The sequence below is a fragment of the Lissotriton vulgaris genome, chromosome 12 (genome assembly GCF_964263255.1).
Source record: "Lissotriton vulgaris chromosome 12, aLisVul1.2, whole genome shotgun sequence".
NCBI lineage: Eukaryota > Metazoa > Chordata > Amphibia > Caudata > Salamandridae > Lissotriton > Lissotriton vulgaris.
The window spans coordinates 383,849,761-383,870,023 of NC_141700.1; the positions used below are offsets into that span (position 1 = coordinate 383,849,761).

The 20,263-nt window shown below is 46.6% G+C and overlaps 1 protein-coding gene across 1 annotated transcript in view; it reads right to left on the bottom strand.

Annotated features, from left to right (window-relative positions):
• LOC147674083 (transcription initiation factor TFIID subunit 4B-like) overlaps nt 1–20,263 on the bottom strand; it is a 1,347,443-nt gene that overhangs the window by 1,131,103 nt on the left and 196,077 nt on the right. The window contains exon 4 of the mRNA XM_086945146.1: nt 5,224–5,457. Coding sequence (XP_086801272.1) covers nt 5,224–5,457 — 234 coding nt within the window. The remainder of the gene's footprint in view (nt 1–5,223; nt 5,458–20,263) is intronic.

Genomic DNA, 20,263 nt, shown 5'->3' on the forward strand with positions numbered 1-20,263 from the left:
ATCTCCAAGCAGCATTAGCAGAAACAAAACTTGTTAGGGCTACTCAGCAGGGATCTGAGGAGATGGAAGACCAATTGGGGGTTTCTGTCGCTAAGGCTGCAATTGTCAAAATATCTGCAAAAAAACAACAAATAAGCTTATGACGTGGAGGGAAAGAGTATATAAATGTAGTGAACAGATCGGATATCACCTCGCAACCTAAACTAGACAAAAGTTTGTACAATGTGACGTGAGGGAAATAAAAGACCCGATGTTAGGGAAGGTGTCTGACCCTCTAGGAATCCGGGCTACGTTAAGAAGGTACTATAAGATTCTTAATGCAGATAGCACTAAATGGGCTGAGGCAGACGCATATTGCTATTTGGATTCAATTTCTTTAGATAAGCTTAGTGAAGAAGACCAGGATTTATAGGAGGGACCTCTATCTTCAGAAGAAATTCTTCTTGTTATATCTAGTCTCCCGTCGGGAAAGGCAGCAGACAACGGCAGTATACCCACCAAGTTCTACTGTGTTTTTTCTACTAAACTTAATAGTTCCTTTTTAAGTTTAGTTTCTTTAGCCACACTCCTTAGCATTGGAGTTGTTCTACAGCATGAATAACAAGCATTTACAATGCAACGGTCTCGCCTTTGCTAAAGGTTAGAGCTATTCGCATTGTAAATGACAACATTTATTTATGTGTTGGTTTTGAAAGCAGATAAATAAATGGCATTGTCATTTACAATGCCAATAGCTTAATCTCTCGCAAATGCGAGACCTATAGGTCGCGTATTTACGCGAGTTTGACCTATTGACATTGCAAATAACACGTTTTATTTATGTTTCAAAAACACACACAGCCACACACACACACCTCCACAGCCATACACATATAGAGCCACACACACATAGAGCCACACACACACATAGAGCCACACACACACATAGAGCCAAACACACACAGAGCCACACATATAGAGCCACACACACACAGAGCCACACACACACACACACAGAGCCACATACACACACACAGAGCCACACACACACACACACAGAGCCACACACACACAGAGCCACACACACACACACACAGAGCCACACACAGAGCCACACACACACACACACACAGAGCCACAAACACACAGAGCCACACACACACACAGAGCCACACACACACACAGAGCCACACACACACACAGAGCCACACACACACACAGAGCCACACACAGAGCCACACACAGAGCCACACACACACACACACACACACACACAGAGCCACACACACACACACAGAGGCAGACACACACAGAGGCAGACACACACAGAGGCAGACACACACAGAGGCAGACACACACAGAAGCAGACACACACAGAAGCAGACACACACAGAGGCAGACACACACAACACCAAACCAGCCCCTTTATTAAAAAAATCAAAGAAATGTAAGACGCATGTCAAAAATCAACAACCATGACGAGTGGAACCAGCTGGTCAATCCTCAAAGGGGCACCAAACTGGGCTATTCCTCACCACGCCCAACCATTTTGCCTACACTCACAGAAACGGACAACAGAGCAAAAGCTCACAATTACATCCCTATCCAACGAGCCCAACACCGCCAGACGCAACTTTCGAGAAGGCATGGAAGCCGTTGCCAAATGGATGAAAAACAGCTGCCTACAACTAAACACCAACAAAACAGAAGTACTCATCATGGGCCCAAACCCCGACGCCTGGAGCGACACTTGGTGGCCCACCGCCCTCGGAAACCCGCCAACCCCCACAGACCACGCACGCAACCTGGGAATCATCCTGGACTCCGAGTCAAAATAGACCGCCAGATCAACTCTGTCTCATCTTCCTGTTTCCACACCCTCCGCCTCCTTCGTCAGACCTTCAAATGGATCCCCCTCGAACACCGAAAGACAGTCACCCACTCCCTGGTCACCAGCAGACTCGACTACGGCAACACACTCTACGCCGGAATAAACAAAAACCTCATCCGCAAGCTACAGAACATCCAGAACGCCGCCGCAAGACTGTTCCTCAACCTGCCAAAACACTGCCACATCTTCCAGCACCTGCGCACACTCCACTGGCTCCCCGTCGAGGCGAGAATCACCTTTAAGATGCTCACCCACGCACACAAGGCCCTCCACGGCACCGGACCAGCATACCTGAACAGCCGACTCAAATTCTACGCACCCCAAAGGACCCTACGATCAGCCCAGCTTTCCTTCGCCGTGGTCCCTCGCACCAGAAAGACCAGATCGGGAGGCCGCTCCTTCTCCTTCCTCGCGGCCAAAGCATGGAACACCCTTCTGCTCCACCTCAGACAGACAACATCGCTCCCCATCTTCGCAAGAAACCTCAAAACCTGGCTCTTCGACAGACCCCCACCTTGATGGAATGGTACCTGCCTACAGGAAACGTGGGCGCTCACCCCAACTGTCTTACATGGCTTCTACGAGCTGTTTAAACAAGCCAAACGCACTAACATATTTGGCCAGCCACAAGGTAGCTTCTCAGTCTTTATGAAGCAAACCAACAAGATCAAAGTTGGGCCCCACAATCAAAACCCCCCAGCTCTGCAAGTGGCAACAGTCTCAGGTTTAACAATAGCTCATAAAAATCTTCCATTGTTCCTGATCAACTGCCATCAGTCACACAGCACCTTCAAAAAAATCTCAACAATCAATTACATCTTCCTGTGTAAAACCTTCGCAAATAATCTTACCAACTCTGAGATTTCCAACAGGGGGAAAGCAACCACAATCCCCTGACTAAATATGGACCTAGGAATACCAATGCCGACACCATTTCGCGCGGTGGGCACAAAGCTACAAAGTTAGACAGGAGGATCAAATGGAGGGCCACAGATACATCCACAGTGATCAACTGGCTACGCAAGGTGCTCAGAAATTCAAAAATGAACAGGGAGACTTACAAAACAGCTGGGGCAAACTGACAACAGAACTTATGAACTCGTTACTTGCCACTAAAGCCCGTAAGCAAAGCCCCCCCCGGCAAAATGGAAGGTTCAGCTCAATCAATTAGACAATAAGCCCAATGTTATTCACGGAGAAATCCAAGAAGATACCTGCGCAACTATACGCTAAACCCCACCACTACACAGGCACAGAAAGCCACTGAATCACATAACACATGAAAAATTACCAAACCTCTCCAAGCCCTAAACAGGGTAAATACAGCACACCCCCCACATGAGCCAACCCACCAAACTGACAGTAGCCGACACAGACAGGCATGTGTGAAACTGCACAGCCATCCAGCACGTCGAAATGCTGTGCGGCGTGCTGCAATAGGCTGAGAGGCCCATAATGCTCCAATCCTATATCACCTTACTCGTTAGCAGTACCTCCTCTAAATCTAAACGACTCTCGGGATATGTCCTGACTCGGGATTGGTCTTAACCCGACCCGGGATGCTAAAAGAATTATGAGCAAATGAACATTCGTTAAAAGATCAACGACGGACATAATTAGCAGAGTGAATTGCACGGATGGTCAATGTAAGCAATGAACAAGTGGTCTTTTTAAGTGGGTCACATACTGACACGATACAAACAATGCAGCTCCACCCGCCGCCTGCACTACTGACAGTCAAGAGCTCCTTGCACTTGTCGCACGGCAGCCGGCCTAGCAGGTGAGCTACCTGGAAGCGCGCCTCCGAGCCCGGCGCCTCCGACCCCCGCCACGCGCGTAAGGGTCCATGCCACGGTCACCTGTGGGCGAGGGGTGCGTTCCGCCAGGCCTTGGCCGTTGTGTAGTTGCTGTGTTGTGTCAACAGATGGCTGGCACGGACCGCTTCCGTTGTCATTGGTGGCTGGGGGGTTAAACTCCACTGATCTCCCTGCCGTGGCGGACCTGGAGAAACACCTGGCTGACGGGAGGAGGGTACCCTCAACATATGGGCCGGCTAGCACCTAGACCCTTCCACAGTAGGGTGCATTGGTCCAGTAGATTCAAATGACGCGAATCCCGGCTGTAACCTGAGCTATATCTGGGCAAACCGGACCTCGGGCACTGCACCGCCGGGATACTCACTCATGGAACGGGTGCGAACTGTGACCCTAAGGACTGAATGATAGAGAGCAATGGCAAAGCACATGCCACAAGAGTAGCGCGCCAGGGAAGAGGCTAAATCAAGAAGCGCTACTAGCAAAGGTGACAACAGCAATAGAAGGGAGACAGAAAGAAGCTAGTAGGCGCTGAGATACCGCAGGAAGACATAGGGGTGAGGGCGAGAGGCAGAGATGTTCAAAACTGGAGCAGTAGCAGGGAAAAGAAAGAAGAATAGGGAAGGCAGCACTTGAGAGAGGAGGTGCTGCAGAGAGGGGTTGTGCATTTCACTCGGGAGGAAAGATAGAGACTATTGGGAAAGGCAAATAAGTGAGTTGCTACAGATCTAAACGAGCAAGGATATCTGGAGATATGTATGGACAATACGGAGAGAAACAAGGGTGGGATGTGAAACAAGTATCGCAGACGCTATGACGTCTCTCTTGACTTCCTGCTGGCGTAAAAGCTTTCTTATCTTCTTTATGGGGCCATCTGTTGGCGACCTCTTCACCAATGGCAGGCCACTGTTTAGGAGGCCAACCAATGGAGAAGAAGGGCGGGGCTTAACCCTTGCTAGAGAAACTCACCCTAAAACATAAAATCTTGCGAGCTGGACTGCGCATGTGCGCAGTACGCCACCAGACACCTAAAAACCACTGGTAAAGCCAACAGGTCTCAAAGGCGAAACTTATTGGGTTTGCCAATGCTTGTTCAAAAAGCTTTAACGGAGGAGAAAAAGAAAACTATAATGTATTAAACCTAGTTTCGATGCCTCAGCTACATCATTCTACGAGAAACAGATTTATTTTGACTTCTAATGTCTGCCAGCCTGTAAAATGTAGTGCGGAACCTGCAAACCTCCTAACAAAAGACAACAAAATGAAAAATGGTCTTATTACATTGTGTGATGCCTATTAGACTGAAAATTCAAATGATTACATACAAAATAAAACATGTATAAAATAATAAAATAGGTTTCTCCTTGAAACATGCACTCACATTAATTATTGAAGTTCGCCTCACTTCTTCAAGCCATGAACCATGAGACTCCTCCAATAAGAAGAGCCAGCTATCGAACTATGACTTGAAGACCTTGTCAACAACACATACAATTCAGATTGAGCTTGACCTTTACACATTGTAAAATAAACACTTGCCTGCACTATAAGTGTAGTTCCAGGAACAGGTGAACTGGGAATGACCTGTGGTTGCAGTGGTATCTGAGCAGCAGCATGAGCTGGAGGTGGAAAACTAGGCAGACCAGAGGGCTGTTTTGGGCTAGAGACTGGAGTTAGCCCTCCTGTAATCACTGTAGGCTGTTGAGGTGCAGGATTTCCTCCTGATGTTGCTCCTCTAAACACATTCCGGCCACCAGAGGTTGGCATGGATACCTTTGGAAAAATAATGTTTTTATGATCACAGAGTAAACAAAATGTTTTCTTAACTGCTAAATAACACATTTAGTAACAAACAGGTCCCCAAATCCTACCTGACCCAATCCTACAGCACATGCTCCCGCCTACCAGGCCAACTACTTGCTTTGAATACGACCCACCTCTGCAGCTCCCGCCGGCACCTCTGCTCCCATTTAAGACATGCTCAGAGCAGGTGAACACTGCTATTCCCAAATTTGGGGGATTATCTCAAACAGGCGGATTTACCAGCCTTAATCATTAATTCCGGCAACCTAGTATCTCCGCACAACTTGTAACTGACCTGTCGTAATGATCCGGAATCCAAAGTAGGTTCAATAAAGATTCATTGTAGAACAAATACCCCAGCAGAAGGAGCAGTAGCATCCATCAACCAATGAGATCTACAGTGATCATAAGATGCCCTGTTCCTACATTCCACTACATTCACATAATTCAAATTCTACTGTTCCTAGCTATGGGTTCCCTAACAGGAAAAATAAGACACATATGGATAATAATTTTACAATGCATAATTCAACAAATCTCCCCTTCCAAAAACTGACCAAAAAAATACATACTTAAAAAACAATGAAAGTTCAATTGCACACAGCCATGACATTTCTTGGGTCTTGCGAGTATGTGCCCTGACCTGGTCCTCCTCACAGCACTACTCACAGAAGAGGTGGAGGGAAACTGGCCGCTGCCATCACCCAGATCACAACAGTTCTCAACAACCTCTCCACTACTACCCCATGCTCCATTACCAGTCATCCCAGAACAACCCTAATCAAACTAATCAGATTTTTTAAACTTCACCTCAGAATCGTCTTGTGGAACTCTTTTCTCTCATCTGTATAAAGAAATTTCACTCAAATGCCACACCTTGCCATCACTCAACTGGACAAAGTAACACAAAATCTTAAACACCTTCAAAGGTTAAAAATATCTACCCTCATTCTTTTTATAAACTCCTGGTTTCTTAACACTTACCCAGCCACCGATTTGTACCTCAACCATTTTACAGATATTCTTCTAATCGTGACACTTCTTACACCTATCCTGTTCCATGATCACACATTCACACATTCCCACATGGCAATCTGCCCCTCATAGGTTCAAAAGGAGTAACTCCTGTGGAGCTGCATGGTGTAACCCTGTAGGCCCACACACTGAGCCATACTTCCTTAAACCATGACAAATTGGCTTCCTTAGCCAACTGAATGGTATTTTTTAGCACCTGTTAAAGCGCACCACAGTGCCATTTCCAGGTGGATGGTAAATAGAAGTGGTCTTGTGCACTATGCTATTCCTATTCAAAAATGCATTTAACAGCTCAGAACAAAATTGAGGTCCACCCGACCTTAGGCAACCCTTCCCTCAAGAACACTTTTTTTCTTTTTTCTTTTTTTTTTTTTTAAAGTTTCAACAACTTTTATTGAGTTGGTGCACAGCATTACAATCCAAAAGGACACAAGTTCCAAGTCCAATCACAGGTAGCAATAATATGTGCAGTGCAATATGCTGCTCAATTCTTTAACCCAACTAAACTTACCCCCAGCCTCTACCGTCATACAAATGCAGATGAAAAAAGAAAAAAGTTAAGCAGTACAAAGAAGTCGAGTCCATTGCAAGATAGTCCATTAGCATACATTAATATACAGTAAAGCATCATGTCCAGCATATGGTCCCAACAGAAATAAGTGGCAGAGCATAACTGGTGAACCCGTGCAATATCCCCCCGCCCTCTACCATCAATTCTGTTAGGTACGATTAGAAATATCGTGCCACGCCCAACTTTGGATCAGAATTCCACTGTGGCTCAGCCCGCCAAGTCGCGACTGATGTGGTACTGCCTAAGCGGTGCGTGGGGGGGCCTCAGTCCCAGGTGTAGTTTCCCCTTCCTCCTGCTCTCGCAAGAAGATATGAGGTGAGTGGGCCCCAGATACCTTTCGGGAGCGACTTGAGGGGAAGTGTATTAGCGTAATGATGCATGTAATCCTGACATGTGGACATTGTGTGGAGCAGATCTTTAAATTTAGGGGCGCGGCCTCTTCCCCACTTACATGTCACCTGTCGCCTTGCTAGTAGCAACCCCATTGTTAGAAACTTCTTGTGGACTGTGTTGATGTCCTGGGTCAGGCCCACGGCGCCATAAGGGTGCCAATCATGCTCGATAATTCCTGGAAAGTCTGTGTCCAGTATGCCATCACCGAAGTACACTCCCAAGCTAAGTGTAGAAAACCCGCCCCTTCTTGACCACATCTCGTGCATGCATCAGTGTCCCTTAGGCGAAACTTGTAGAGCTTAGCCGGAGTATGGTATAGGCGGTGCAAAAATTTCAAGTGAATGAGACGTAATCTGCTGCTGCCAGTTATTGCCTCAGTTTGTCTGCAGCAGAGTTCCCATTGTTCGTCTGTCAGGGTCATGTTCAGATCTGTGTCCCATTCCTGCCTGGCACGAATAGGGCGAGAGGGTGGTGAGTTTTGTGCGTGCTGATAAAGAAGGGAGACGACATGCTGAGGGTCATCAGCTTGTTAACAAGGCATGTGACGGGCTAAGGTTTCTGGTTCTTCCGGAAAAGCAGGTGTTACAGCCGTAGGCGGGTATATGAAAATGTGTCCATTGTCGTTGGTTCACAAATCTCAAAGAATTGTTCTTTAGAGCGAAACTGCCCGCCCATATAAAGGTCCCCCCAAGAACTATAGTTACGTTTCTCAAGTATCTTCCGACAGAACCCTTTATAGGTGACTTGTAATAAAGGATTCCGCAACAGGGACATCTTAGGAGAGTATAGCATCGGTACTTCAAGCCGACAAGCTATGCGGTGCCATGCTTGAATGGGACAGTCTACCGTGGACGGATCACGATCCCACGACTTCACTGCAGTGAAGAGATAGCATGTCGTGGTTGTCGGGGCCATGTAGCCGTCTTCCACCACCAAATGCGGCATAAAGGGCGGCGGGTGAAACCAATAAGTGGCAAAATAAGCTTGCGAAAAGTAATAATATGTTTCAAAATTAGGGACGTCATATCCGCCCTGATGATATCGCAGCATCAACGTATCCAGGTTTAGTCGTGCCTGTTTCCCGCCCCATATCAGCCTTGTATGCTGAAGAAGACGGCCCCAGGATGATAGGGTATATTAATGAAGAGATACAACAGCTTCGGCAACAGAACCATCTTTATTAAGGAGATTCTACCCGCCATGGAAAGCGGGAGACGTAACCATTTAGTGATGGTATCCGTCATTTTGTCAATGGCCGTGCCATAATTTAGAAGCATGAGTACATCCTTGCCTCTAGTGACCCGTATTCCAAGATATTTTATCTCATCTGTTTCCCAGACAAGGGGATAGTCCAACTGGTGAGGTGGGGTATTGTCCGTAAAGGGAAAGTTAGCAGACTTGGACCAGTTAATTTGCACCCCAGAGATGGCACCAAATGTTATCTCGCGAAGAATGGGGTTAAGATTGTCATGAGGTTTTTTAACGTAAAGTGTCATATCATACGCATAAAGGGAGATAAGAAGCTGTCTGGGCGGGTAAATTAATGCTTTGTCATTATGGTGTTGTCGCAGTTTAGCAGCTAAGGGCTCAATGGCTAATGCGAAGAGGACAGGGGACAGCGGGCAGCCCTTCCTTGTGCCTCTAGATACGGTGAAGGGAGAGTATTTGGCCCCATTCAGTAGAACTGAGGCCAACAGATTCTGATATAGCAATTAGACCCACTGGAGGAAAGACGAGGGCATCCCCATATAGCTCAGTGTGCCAAGCAGGTAATCCCATTCCAGGGAGTCGAACGCTTTGGTAGCGTCGAGGAATACAGCCACTGCAGAGCATATAGGGTCGATGTCTTGCAGTACCGCAGCCAATGTTTTAAGATTGTGAGATGTGGCCCGACTTGGTATAAAGCCCGCTTGGTCGTTGCATTAACAAATTTAGCCAGGTCGCCAAAACTTTAGTTAATATTTTAGTTTTGCAATTTAAAAGAGATAAGGGCCAATAGGACTCACAGAGTGGTGAATTCCCTGGTTTTAATAAGGAGGTAATAAATGCCTCTCGCATCGTCACAAGCAAACTCCCTTCTTCCAATGCTGTGTAATATACTTCCTTCAGGATAGGGGCTAGGACGGAAACGTAGGTTTTATAAAACTCTATTGGCAGCCCGTCGGATCCCGAGGACCGCCCAAACTTCATCTGCATGATGGCTTCAGTTATTTCATCTAGTTCCAGGTCTAGATTAAGAAATTTCCGTTGGGTTTCCCCTAGCCAGGCGAGTGGAGTATCTTTAAAATAGTCCGGTAAGTCCAGAGGAGTGCCTCTCTGGGAGGAGTATAAGTTACTGTAATAGTCTCGAAATGTGTGTAATTGGTCAGGAAGGTTTATATTCATGGTGCCACGTGCATCCTGCAACTCTGTTACATAGTTGGAAAATGTAGGTGTTTTAATCGCGGATGCCAGGACTTTCCCTGGACGGTCTCCCTCGCCGTAAACCCTTGCCACATGATGTTTCCCTCGGAACTTACACTCCCTATAAGCAAGGTCTCCATACTCAGTGAGTTTGTCGCGCATGGCAGCTCTAACGTCGCTCCTATCTGGATCCGAGCATAGCTCGTTCTCTAGGTGCATAAGGTCTTTTTCCATAGTGGATAAGCTAGTGTGCAGCGATTTTAGAATACCCCCACCCTTGGATATGCACCAACCTCGAACTGTAACCTTGAACGCCTCCCACGCTGTTTTAATGCTAGGGACAGAGTCCAAATTCCAGTCAAAGAAGTCTTGAATGTCTCGTTCCAGTTCAGCTTTAAAGGCTGTGTCTTAGAGATGCAGAGGGTTGAGGCACCAGCTGTTATATGGGGAATGAGTGAGGGGCACATGCAGCACACAACTACCGGGGAATGGTCTGAATGAGTGCGAGCCAAATGCGTCACCCGATCCAACCAAAGATATAATCCAATCTGGCCCAGGATGAATGGAATGCTGAGAAGTGTGTTCCTTCTCTCTGCTCTGGGTGTTTGTACCTCCAGGAATCAAGTAGATAACCCTCATTAATGATGTCATGTAGCGCTCTCTGGGTGCTCGAGTAGTGCGTTGGGAAATCTCGAGATCTAGCCATGGGGGGTGCATCACTGTATTAAAATCTCCACCCCAGATAACATAAGTAGTGCCAATCTCCTGGATTTTGCTCCAGAGGTGAAGAAGGGCGTGCGTATCATCAATGTTAGGCCCATAATAATAAGAAAATGATACATTATATGAGTGGAGCCTACCCCAAATCAAACAGAATCTACCTTCTGTGTCAGTTTCCGACACACAGGGAACAAATGGCACCCCACGTTTGATCAAAATAGTTACTCCAAGGGAATATGTAGAGTATGACGCAAAGCATCGATGTGCGGCCCATCTCAAAGAAAATAGGGGGTCTGCACTGGGACTCAAGTGTGTCTCCTGTAACATAGCCACCCCAATCTGGTGCCTGTCTCAACAGCCAAGAACCGGTCGCTTTTTCCTAGGGTCGTTGAAACCTCGAATGTTCCATGATGCTATTGTAATAGTATTAATATTGCAGTGTGCGTCATTCCACCTTATATGATAGTTAATGTAAACGTTTATGGTAGAAATCTCAGTAGACTGGACAAACAGTCATAAAAGCAGAACCTCCCTCCACCCACACGGCATCCCCAACTCGCCGGGTACAAGGCCTCCCCTTCCCATAAAACACTTCATAATGTAACTATTCATAACCCTTTCTTACGTAACTTTTTGGGGAACGCCCACGCAGGCAACCCTCTAGGGGCACACGGCCCGCCCTCTCCCCTCCATACTCTCACTCACCCACTGCACCACCAGTAGGTTGGCAGCTACAGCGGGACGGAGGCGAGTAGCGGAACCAGGCATCATATCTAACAATAAATGTGAATATACATCACCAACATAGGTCAGTCCGTTAGGAATCGGGTAGCAATGTAAAGATCCGCAAGCACCAATGACAGTTATGTAGTTCAGTTTGCGTCTAATCGGGGTGTAGGGGATCTGGACCGATCTCAAGGGCCTGAGTCGGTGGTAGCCAAGCGGTGCTGGCGTCGTAGTTAGTCCTCAGCCTGCTGCGGGTTCAGGAAAAAGTGCTGTGATCCATGATGAGTTATCCTGAGCTTTGCTGGGTACAGCAGGGCATAGGGGATTTGTTGTGACTGCAGTTTTTTCTCAACAGCCGCAAATTTCCGTCTGGCATCCTGCACCGCAGTTGTAAAGTCTGGGAAGAAGGCCAGTGTCGTGTTGTCATAGTGAACCTGTTTCTTTTCCGTGGCAAGGTGCAAAACCGCAACCCTGTCGCTGTATTTTAAAAAGCGGGCTATCGCGCGGCGGGGCGGGGCGCCCGACGGCGGGCGAGCCCCTAGAGATCTATGCGCCCTCTCGACCGTAAGGTGCGTTGAGAAGGATTCCCTGCCAAAGAGATCCACCACCAATTGCTCTATGAAGTCCTCCATACGCCCCATGTTTGTAGGTTCCGCCAGGCCAAGGATACAAACAGTGTTTCTGCGACACCGAGCGTCTAAGTCCTCATTTTTTTTCCGCGATTACTTTAAGTAACTTGTCCATTTGCGACATCTGTGTCTTGCTTGTCGTGGCACCATCTTCAAGATCTGATATCCTTGTCTCGGCCTCTTTCAGACGTTGGTCGTGTAGTCCCAGCTTTGCGACTACTGTGTCCATCCGCGTACATTGTATCTATTTTAGCGTCAATGGACGACAGGCTCTGCCTCATTCCCAGTAGGATTGCTTTCCAATCCTCTTCAGGCATATCTGTGACATCTGTATCTTCTTGTTCCTCTGAGCGTGACTTGGGAGGCTTACGCGTCTCAAATGGGATTTTGGTTTGTTTGGCATCAGTGCGTTCCATATCTCCGGCTGGTGAGCAAAAGCAGAGGAGTGCAAGAAAGTGGCCAGAGGGTCCCACCTCATAGAGCAGGCAATTGTGATGAAGACAGAGAGGCCAGAGAGTCTATCAAACGTAGTAATAAAATGCAATGCCCCGGCTGTCTTGTTTTAAGCTCTACAATGTGTGCAGTGCAGGAGGCAAGCAGCGCAGATCTTACCCAGTTAGGGGCTTCGGGGCAGGCGGTGAGTCAGGCCTCGAAGTGTTTAAGGCAGGATGCAGGGCGGCATGGGGTATCGGGCGCCGAACGTGGCAGCAGTTAAATGGCAGGCGCCGAACGCGGCCGCCATGAAATGGCTGCCGTCACAACCAGTAGCGGAACTGCCGCGCCGGTAGTCACCTCCTCGATGTGCCCTTAGTGATGAGTGAGGGGGGAAGTCCAGCAGCACTCCGCCACTACGGGCCCATGAGAAAAGATGAGTATGTGGCCACCAGAAAGGCCGCAGCAGCAGGCGGACTCAAGTTCTAAGTCTGCGGGTCCAGCACGTCCTGTGATGTGGAGCAGCGGGCGTCGAGGGTCCATGGGAGCAGAGGCAGTCTGTCACGGCGCCGGCACACGCGCTCCACAAGCCGAGAACCGCCGCCGCGAATCTTCAAAGCATGGGCGAGACAGTCCCTCCACGCCAGCAAGTTCTCGCCGCTCCGGGTCAGCGGTCTCCACCCCCACGGAGTCGCGTCATATGGCAGCCCGCACCGCAGCACGAGGAGACCCGCCGCAGAGTCCAGCAAGCACTTCCACGTCCCCTCACAGGTCAGCACCAGGATTCAGGTACCGTTAGTGGCAGACGAGGATCAGGAATCGCGTGTGAGCAGTGGATCACAGAAAGTTAGATCAGGATGGGCATTATGTATGTTGTCAGGTTCGGCTGGGTCGGAGCCTCACAGGCGTGCGGCCATCATGGTCGTGCGCCACCTAGCACCCCCTTCTCTCAAGAACACTTTGTCCAAAAAAGAAACTATAGATTGAGCATCTACCGTAGGTACCACCTTAATGCCTGGCCATTTGGCACAATGATCAATTAAAACAATACCATACTTAGATTCTCTACCATCTTGAACATGACCAAATATGTCCAATCCTATCCTTTCTAACAGCATTTCTGGGCGCCTTATGAGTCACAAAAGTGGTTTGATGGTCACAAGACAATTTTTCATATTTTTGCACAAAACACAACTTTTCACCTTCTTATCAATGCTTGGCAAATACCAAGCCACCAGTACATTTGCTTAACCAAGCTCTTACTTTTTGTAATACCGAAATGCCCTGATGGCATATTTCCATGATCTTGCCCTTTAAAGAATCCGGAGGTACAACCTTCCCCATGCGTAACATTTTTCTATCCTCAACAGACAATTCTTGCCTCAACTGCCAAAACACTCTGAATGTGTTGTCCATGTCACTCTTAGAAGGCAACCTTCCCTAATCAAATTACCAATTTTTCTGCAAAACCCCATCCTCAACAGTGGCCTCGACCCAAGAATTTTCCCAAAAATTATCATTGGATCCTACCAAAGAACAATTCTCAAACTCATCCTCAGTATTGATCCTTAATGCCATATGTATCCTGCTAAAAAAAGCTGCAGTTCTGTTTTTGACACAGGGCACATAACATACATTGCAGTTATCTTTTAAAGTTTGATGGACATGCGGGCCAGCCTAGGAGAAGCAGTAAGTAATCCCTTTGTGGTAAGCACTTTAGTTAAAGGCTTGTGATCAATTCGGAGTGTGAAATGTGATCCCCATATATATATATTCTCTTCTCACTTATTTTATGGTCCAAATATGCAACAGAGTTTTTTTGCAAATCTGCACTTAGTGTATTGTGCAGTCAGAGCCTTCTCATTCGGAATATCTCGAACCTCCTTGATTTTGTCATTGTATTCATTCCTCATTTCCCCCATGACAAAAATATTGTCTAGGAAGAATACCACACTTTTCACATTTCTGAATAGTTTAAACATCAAACGCTGGAACATACAGCTGCAATTGCTAAACTAAATGGTACTCTAACAAACTGAAAGCATCAAAAGGAGTAATGAAAGTAGTTAACCTACAACTGTCAGGATACAAAGGAAACTGATGGTAGGCTGATGTGAGATTGATCGTAATGAACCATATAGCACCTTTAGTAATAGATAACATTTAATTAATTTTGGGGAGAGAAAATTGGTCCACCGGCATGTTCTTATTCAAATCTCTAATGTCCACACACAACCTGAGCATGCGTTAGCACGTCGTGCTACCACTTAAGGTACGACCCAGTCCGATGATTCCACAGACTCTATAATTCCTGCCTCCAGAGGTTTATTTCATTTATTTGAAACATCTTCTCTGACACTCATAGGATTGTTCCTAGCTTTATTTATGCATGGCACTGAACCTTCTTTTAAGATGATTCTGTGCTGGAACCCCTCGAGTTCTCTCACCTTATCTGAAAACACATTAGTATATTCCTTCCAAATATTACGACTGCTGTTTAGTTCACTGTGCACCCCTAACAGGTTCAGACCCACTAGGATCCAAGATGTCAAGTCAAAGTCCACTTTATTCGATTAATTAAAATCATAAAAGTATTCTATAGCAACTATCATACATTCATATATCTTAAAAAACAATTAAAACAGTATTAAACAGTAGGTAGATTTTTAAAAACACGTTAAAAAGGCGTTATTTACACACAATTCATTACAGTTTGTACTCAACACTACAGTAAACATGAATTCACGTATCTGTCCTTAACTGTGATTCCAACCTTAACCTTAATCTCTTACATCTGACAGAAGCGGCCAAAAAGCTAGCAGTGCAATACATAATTACAGGGGAATGCATCATCTGTAAATATAACAACGCAGGCTTGTACTGCGTAAAACCCAGCTCCTTCAGAATTGTTTTTAAGTATCGGGTACGAGGTTCGTGATAAAAAGAACAGAAGAACAGAAAATGGGCATTATCCTGAGAGGAGAAGCCATCACATTTGCATGGGGACGACTCCTCGAGCTTACACCAGTCTTTTTCGTCCCACAATACCAAATAAATTTGATTAAAACGAAATTTAGACAGTAACCACCTATGAAAGGAATTAGTGACCACTGACAGGTAAGGAGCCAACTCAAAAGATGGAGTTATCATTACATGAGCCCTCACAGAGGGTTTACATAACTCATCCGCTTCACGCTCAGCCATACGTAATCTGGTGAAATTTGTCTTCACCCATAACAGATCAGCTTTGCACAGGGATTCTGGGCTATTAAAGATTTCAGGGCGTCCCAAAATTACGGCCATGGATTCAATATATGACAGCCACTGAATATCCCTCCTGTGATCTAATGTAAGACAGTCTTTGATTATCCTGTGATTAAGGCTGAGGTTCGGGTTAAGCCAGAGCTTGATCCACATCAGGAGTGGGGCTAGATTGATTATGTCTAAAATATAACCCAAACCCAGCTCAAGATGTAAAGAGTAAGTGGCAGTTGACTGGGGTATTCCCAACAGAGAACGAAGAAATTTGTTTTCCTCTGTCTGTATGCTTTTAGAATTAACGTAACCCCAGACTGCAGCCCCGTACCTAGCGATCGCAGCTGTCTTGGCTTTATACACCGCCAGGACAGCCTCGATTGGTTTCCCCCCCAATCGCTTAGTAAACCCCAGGATTGCAGAGTATGATCTTCTTACCGCATTCGCTTTAGCTGTTAACTGCGGTGTCCAGGTTCCCCTTTGGTCAAAAATCACTCCCAGATAGGTAAAAACTTTCACACATGTAATCACCTCTCCATCGCAAAAAAAGGTTTTTTCTTTAAGTTTACCACATCCTACTGACATAGTGTGTGATTTGTTCTTGTTAACCACCAGGTCAAGACTGGACATAAAGTTGCCAAAGGAGTCGAGTAATTTTTGCAAAGAGTTCACGTATAACGTGAACAGCATTGGCGCCAGTATACATCCCTGACGGACCCCTCTAGTTGATCTAAAACTCTCGGTACACTCTCCGTCAGTGGTCATTCTGATGCGGGCCCTCAGGTCTTTATGGAGCTCCGCCAGAAAGTATACCAAGGAACTATCGAGGCCCAACTTCAGGAGCATTGCCCACAGCTTAGATCTATTAACGAGATCAAAGGCTGTGGACAAGTCCATGAAGCCAAGGAAGATACTTCCCCCTTTTGCTCTGGTATATTTAGAAATTATGAGGTGGAGATTGAGGCATTGATCCTCAGTACTCCTCCCTGACCTAAATCAATATTGTGCCTCAGACAGAATGTTGTTCCCCTTGACCCACGCGGATATTCTTGCTAGGACAACCTTTCCTAGGATTTTTACCGAGGAGTCCAGCAGCGATATTGGTCTGTAGCATTTAGGATCTCCTCTCTGCCCTTTTTAAAATATTGGCACAATTGTAGCTAGAGACCAGGTCTGAGGGAATCCCACTGCGGCGGAGGCATTAAAAACTTTCGTTAAAATATTGGCCCAAAACAGCGGGTTAGCCCTAAACATATCCGCTGGCACTCCATCGGGGCCCGGGGCCTTGCGTCCTGCTGTATCCTCTATAGCTCTAAGTACCTCAATTGTATCAAATCTCACAGGCTCCAGGGGGATCTCAGTAGTGGGGATTGTGAAAGGTTCCAGCTCCCTATTACTATCATAATTTTTTTCAAAATGGCGAAGCCAGTCCTCCTCTGATATATTTAGTTCCAGCACTGAGTTTTGGTCGCCTGAAAGTAAAGGGGTGTTAATAATTGACCAGAATTCAGCGCTGTTTTTTAGGGTGGCTTTATCCATTAAATCTTCCCAGGCTTTGCTCTTTAGTTCATTTTTACGCAAGTTAGTGGCCGTAGTAAACTCCTTTCTTAGTCGCGCCACTAACGCTTTGTCCCTTGGGCGAGTATTGAGGGCTTTCTTAAGGCGGTTGTGAGCTTTGCTACAATTTTTATCAAACCAGCCTTTCACCGATTTATGTTTGTTCCCTGACCTTTAGCTGTGAGGCAAATGGACACAAACCGGCAAATACCTTCAAAGGAAGATATAACCTCCTTGCTCCCAGTTAACGGGTTGGCACACACATTTAGCTCTTCGGATACTGAGGAGGATAGGGTTAAGAAAAAATTGTCCGGTACAACCATATCCCACTTAATTCTTCTCCCCTGATCCTTATCCTTATCCTTTACAGGCAATATAGACCGGTGGGAAACAGCTGATTTTAACAAGAAGGAGCTATTCACTAGCTCCAACCCCACAGGATTATGGTCACTCATAGGCATAGCAGTTGCATTATATGAAATCACATAATTCAAAAAACCTCTTGAAACAAAGATAAAATCAATTATCGAGTCACTAGCCCTTCCCGTATAGGTGGCAACCCGTGTAGTCTTATCGTAGAATTCAGGTTCATACAGCTCATTTTCCCGTAATACATTTTCGAGCGCCAAACCCTTCTGTGTATGTTCTAAGTGAGGGGAGGACACGCTATCAGGCCCATCTTCATCCCCTAGGGCACAATGTGAGCACAGATGAACATTAAAATCGCCCATTAAAATAAATCGGCACAAAGTGGATTGTTTGTCTCTGTAAAAACTTAAGAAATCAAATAACCATGTCAAATGCACAGTTTCTGGGTGACCATTCGGTGCATTATAGCAATTAACGAGAAGCAATTTGCAGCCATACTCTAATATTATCTCCAATATGAGGAAATTATGAGAGGCACAGTCAATCAGGGTGATTTTGCCCTTGATGTTCACCGATACCAGCGTCAAAAGACCTCCTTTGTTCCGGCCTGCGGGGGAAGGCAAAGCAGGTACAAAATAAGAAGTAAAACCGTCCAACCAGTAATCACACTCCATATCCCAAGTCTCTTGAATGGCAATGATATCGTGGCGCTTTACGAAATTTTCCCAGTTTGGGTCTCCCTTTTTAGACCGCAAGCCAGCGATGTTCCAGGATCAAAGTCTGACCGTGTCCCCTTTATCATTTATGATCTCTGGTAAACTGTTACCATCCGAAGCCGAAGAAGGTACATGGACCGTTGGTGTTGAATCCACTATGACGTCGTCTACTGTACCCTCTCCAACACCCCGTCAATCACAAAGATCTAGACCTGAGAGGGCGTCAAATCTGTTGTGAGTTGTGATAGGGGGACCAAAGGTAAAGAGGTTATCACGTCCCTGAAACAAACTTTGTGGAGCCGATCTGGGCCCCACCGGGGTAAATGGACTTAGTCTTTGTCTGGGCAGAGTAGCTAAATTGACGTGATTGTAAAAATACCCTAACGGGCGCACTTGAATTCCATTGCTGTCCTCCATCAGAGATGCTGCCCGTAGGAGGACTGTGGCCACATGTTGTGGGTATTTGAAGTTCACGACCACACAATCCCCTCTACAAGATTTCCTCGAGGGACCAATCCAATTCACTCTCCTGGTCGTGATAATGTCTCCAGCAAATTTAGTAGGGAAACCACATTTAGCACTCAACCAAGCCACCACTTTGTTTTTCAGGGAATCATGAGCTTCCTCTTGTGGTTCGGAAGGGCCTGGGTATGCACCGGAACATTGGCTAACACAACGACATAAGGGGCGCAGTCTGGGGGCAAATTAATAAAATTATTGCGCCTATTTTGTATGGCATTCGTATTATATGAGAGTCCTGATCTCTGGAGGCTCCTAGCCGGGTCTACCGCCGAGTCTACTGGTAGGGAACAGGTGGCTGGGGGGACAGTAAGGTTGTTAGCCGTGCAGTTGACCTGGGGGATCCGAGGAGATGGGTTGGAGGCTATAGTAACATTTTTCCCTACAACCTCAGAGCTCACTGAACTAGTGGAAGGGAGTGGGGGGTTAGCTTTAGATAGATTGGCCAACTGCTGATCCAATAGACCTCCTAGTCTTTTTATCTCCGCGTTGGCGGTATCCAATTTGGCCGCAAGACAGTCAATGGAATCCTTAAGTTTTAGGTCAAAAGTGGCCTCTATGGTTTTGATTAGCAAACCAAACTGCTCAGGGCTCAGACTGATGCTAGATTCCTTTTTGCTCTCTGCGTTCGATTTGGCTTTAGGGGAGATGTGACTATCAGGCAAGTGAATGTCCCCTCTTCTCCTGTGGGTGATCTTACCCCCCCTCTTACTTTGCAGCTTTCTACAAGTTCTAACAGGTCTCTCTCTTTTACTTTCTTCTGTTACCTCCACCTCTTCCTCCGAGTCAGAAGATAATTTATCAAGCATTATAGGATCGGGCATAATAGTATCAGGGACCTGATGGATTGAAGCTACTACTACGCTAGCTGGGTTACCTACGTTTTGTTCTCCTAACACACATTCCGTGCTATTTTCTCCCTCTGGAGATGCCTCCGACATAGTAGCTTTCTCTGGAGAGCGGTCATGGTCTAAAGAAGCAACTTTGCCCAAGGATGCCCTTCTGTCATCGTTAATTTTATTCACCATTTTAACAAGGAAATTGTTCATGGAACCTGCCCCCGTTACCACCTTGTCTTTCTTTGTGCCTGACATTATAGTAGATGAAACGGAGTTGATTAACGGCTTTGACAATGCCTAGGTGTCACCAGGAAGCAAATGATCAGTTTAATAAGATAAAAGCCTGCAATGTCCCACAGCCTTATCCGACGCTACTCCGGAAAAGAAAATAAGGCACAGATTATTACTCACAGGGTCTCTGGCCCAGCCCAGCCTCCTCCTGCCTCAGACGGCCCGCCCTCTGCCCGGGCTCCGCCCGGCGACGCCCGCGCGCGTCCCGCGACGCGGAGGAAGCGTCCTTCTCTTACGCCGGCAAACCGGAAGTCGCCGCAAGTCTCCCTGGGAGCTGTAGTCTCCAGCCGCTGGCCGCCGGGTGTTGCAAAGCGGCGCGGC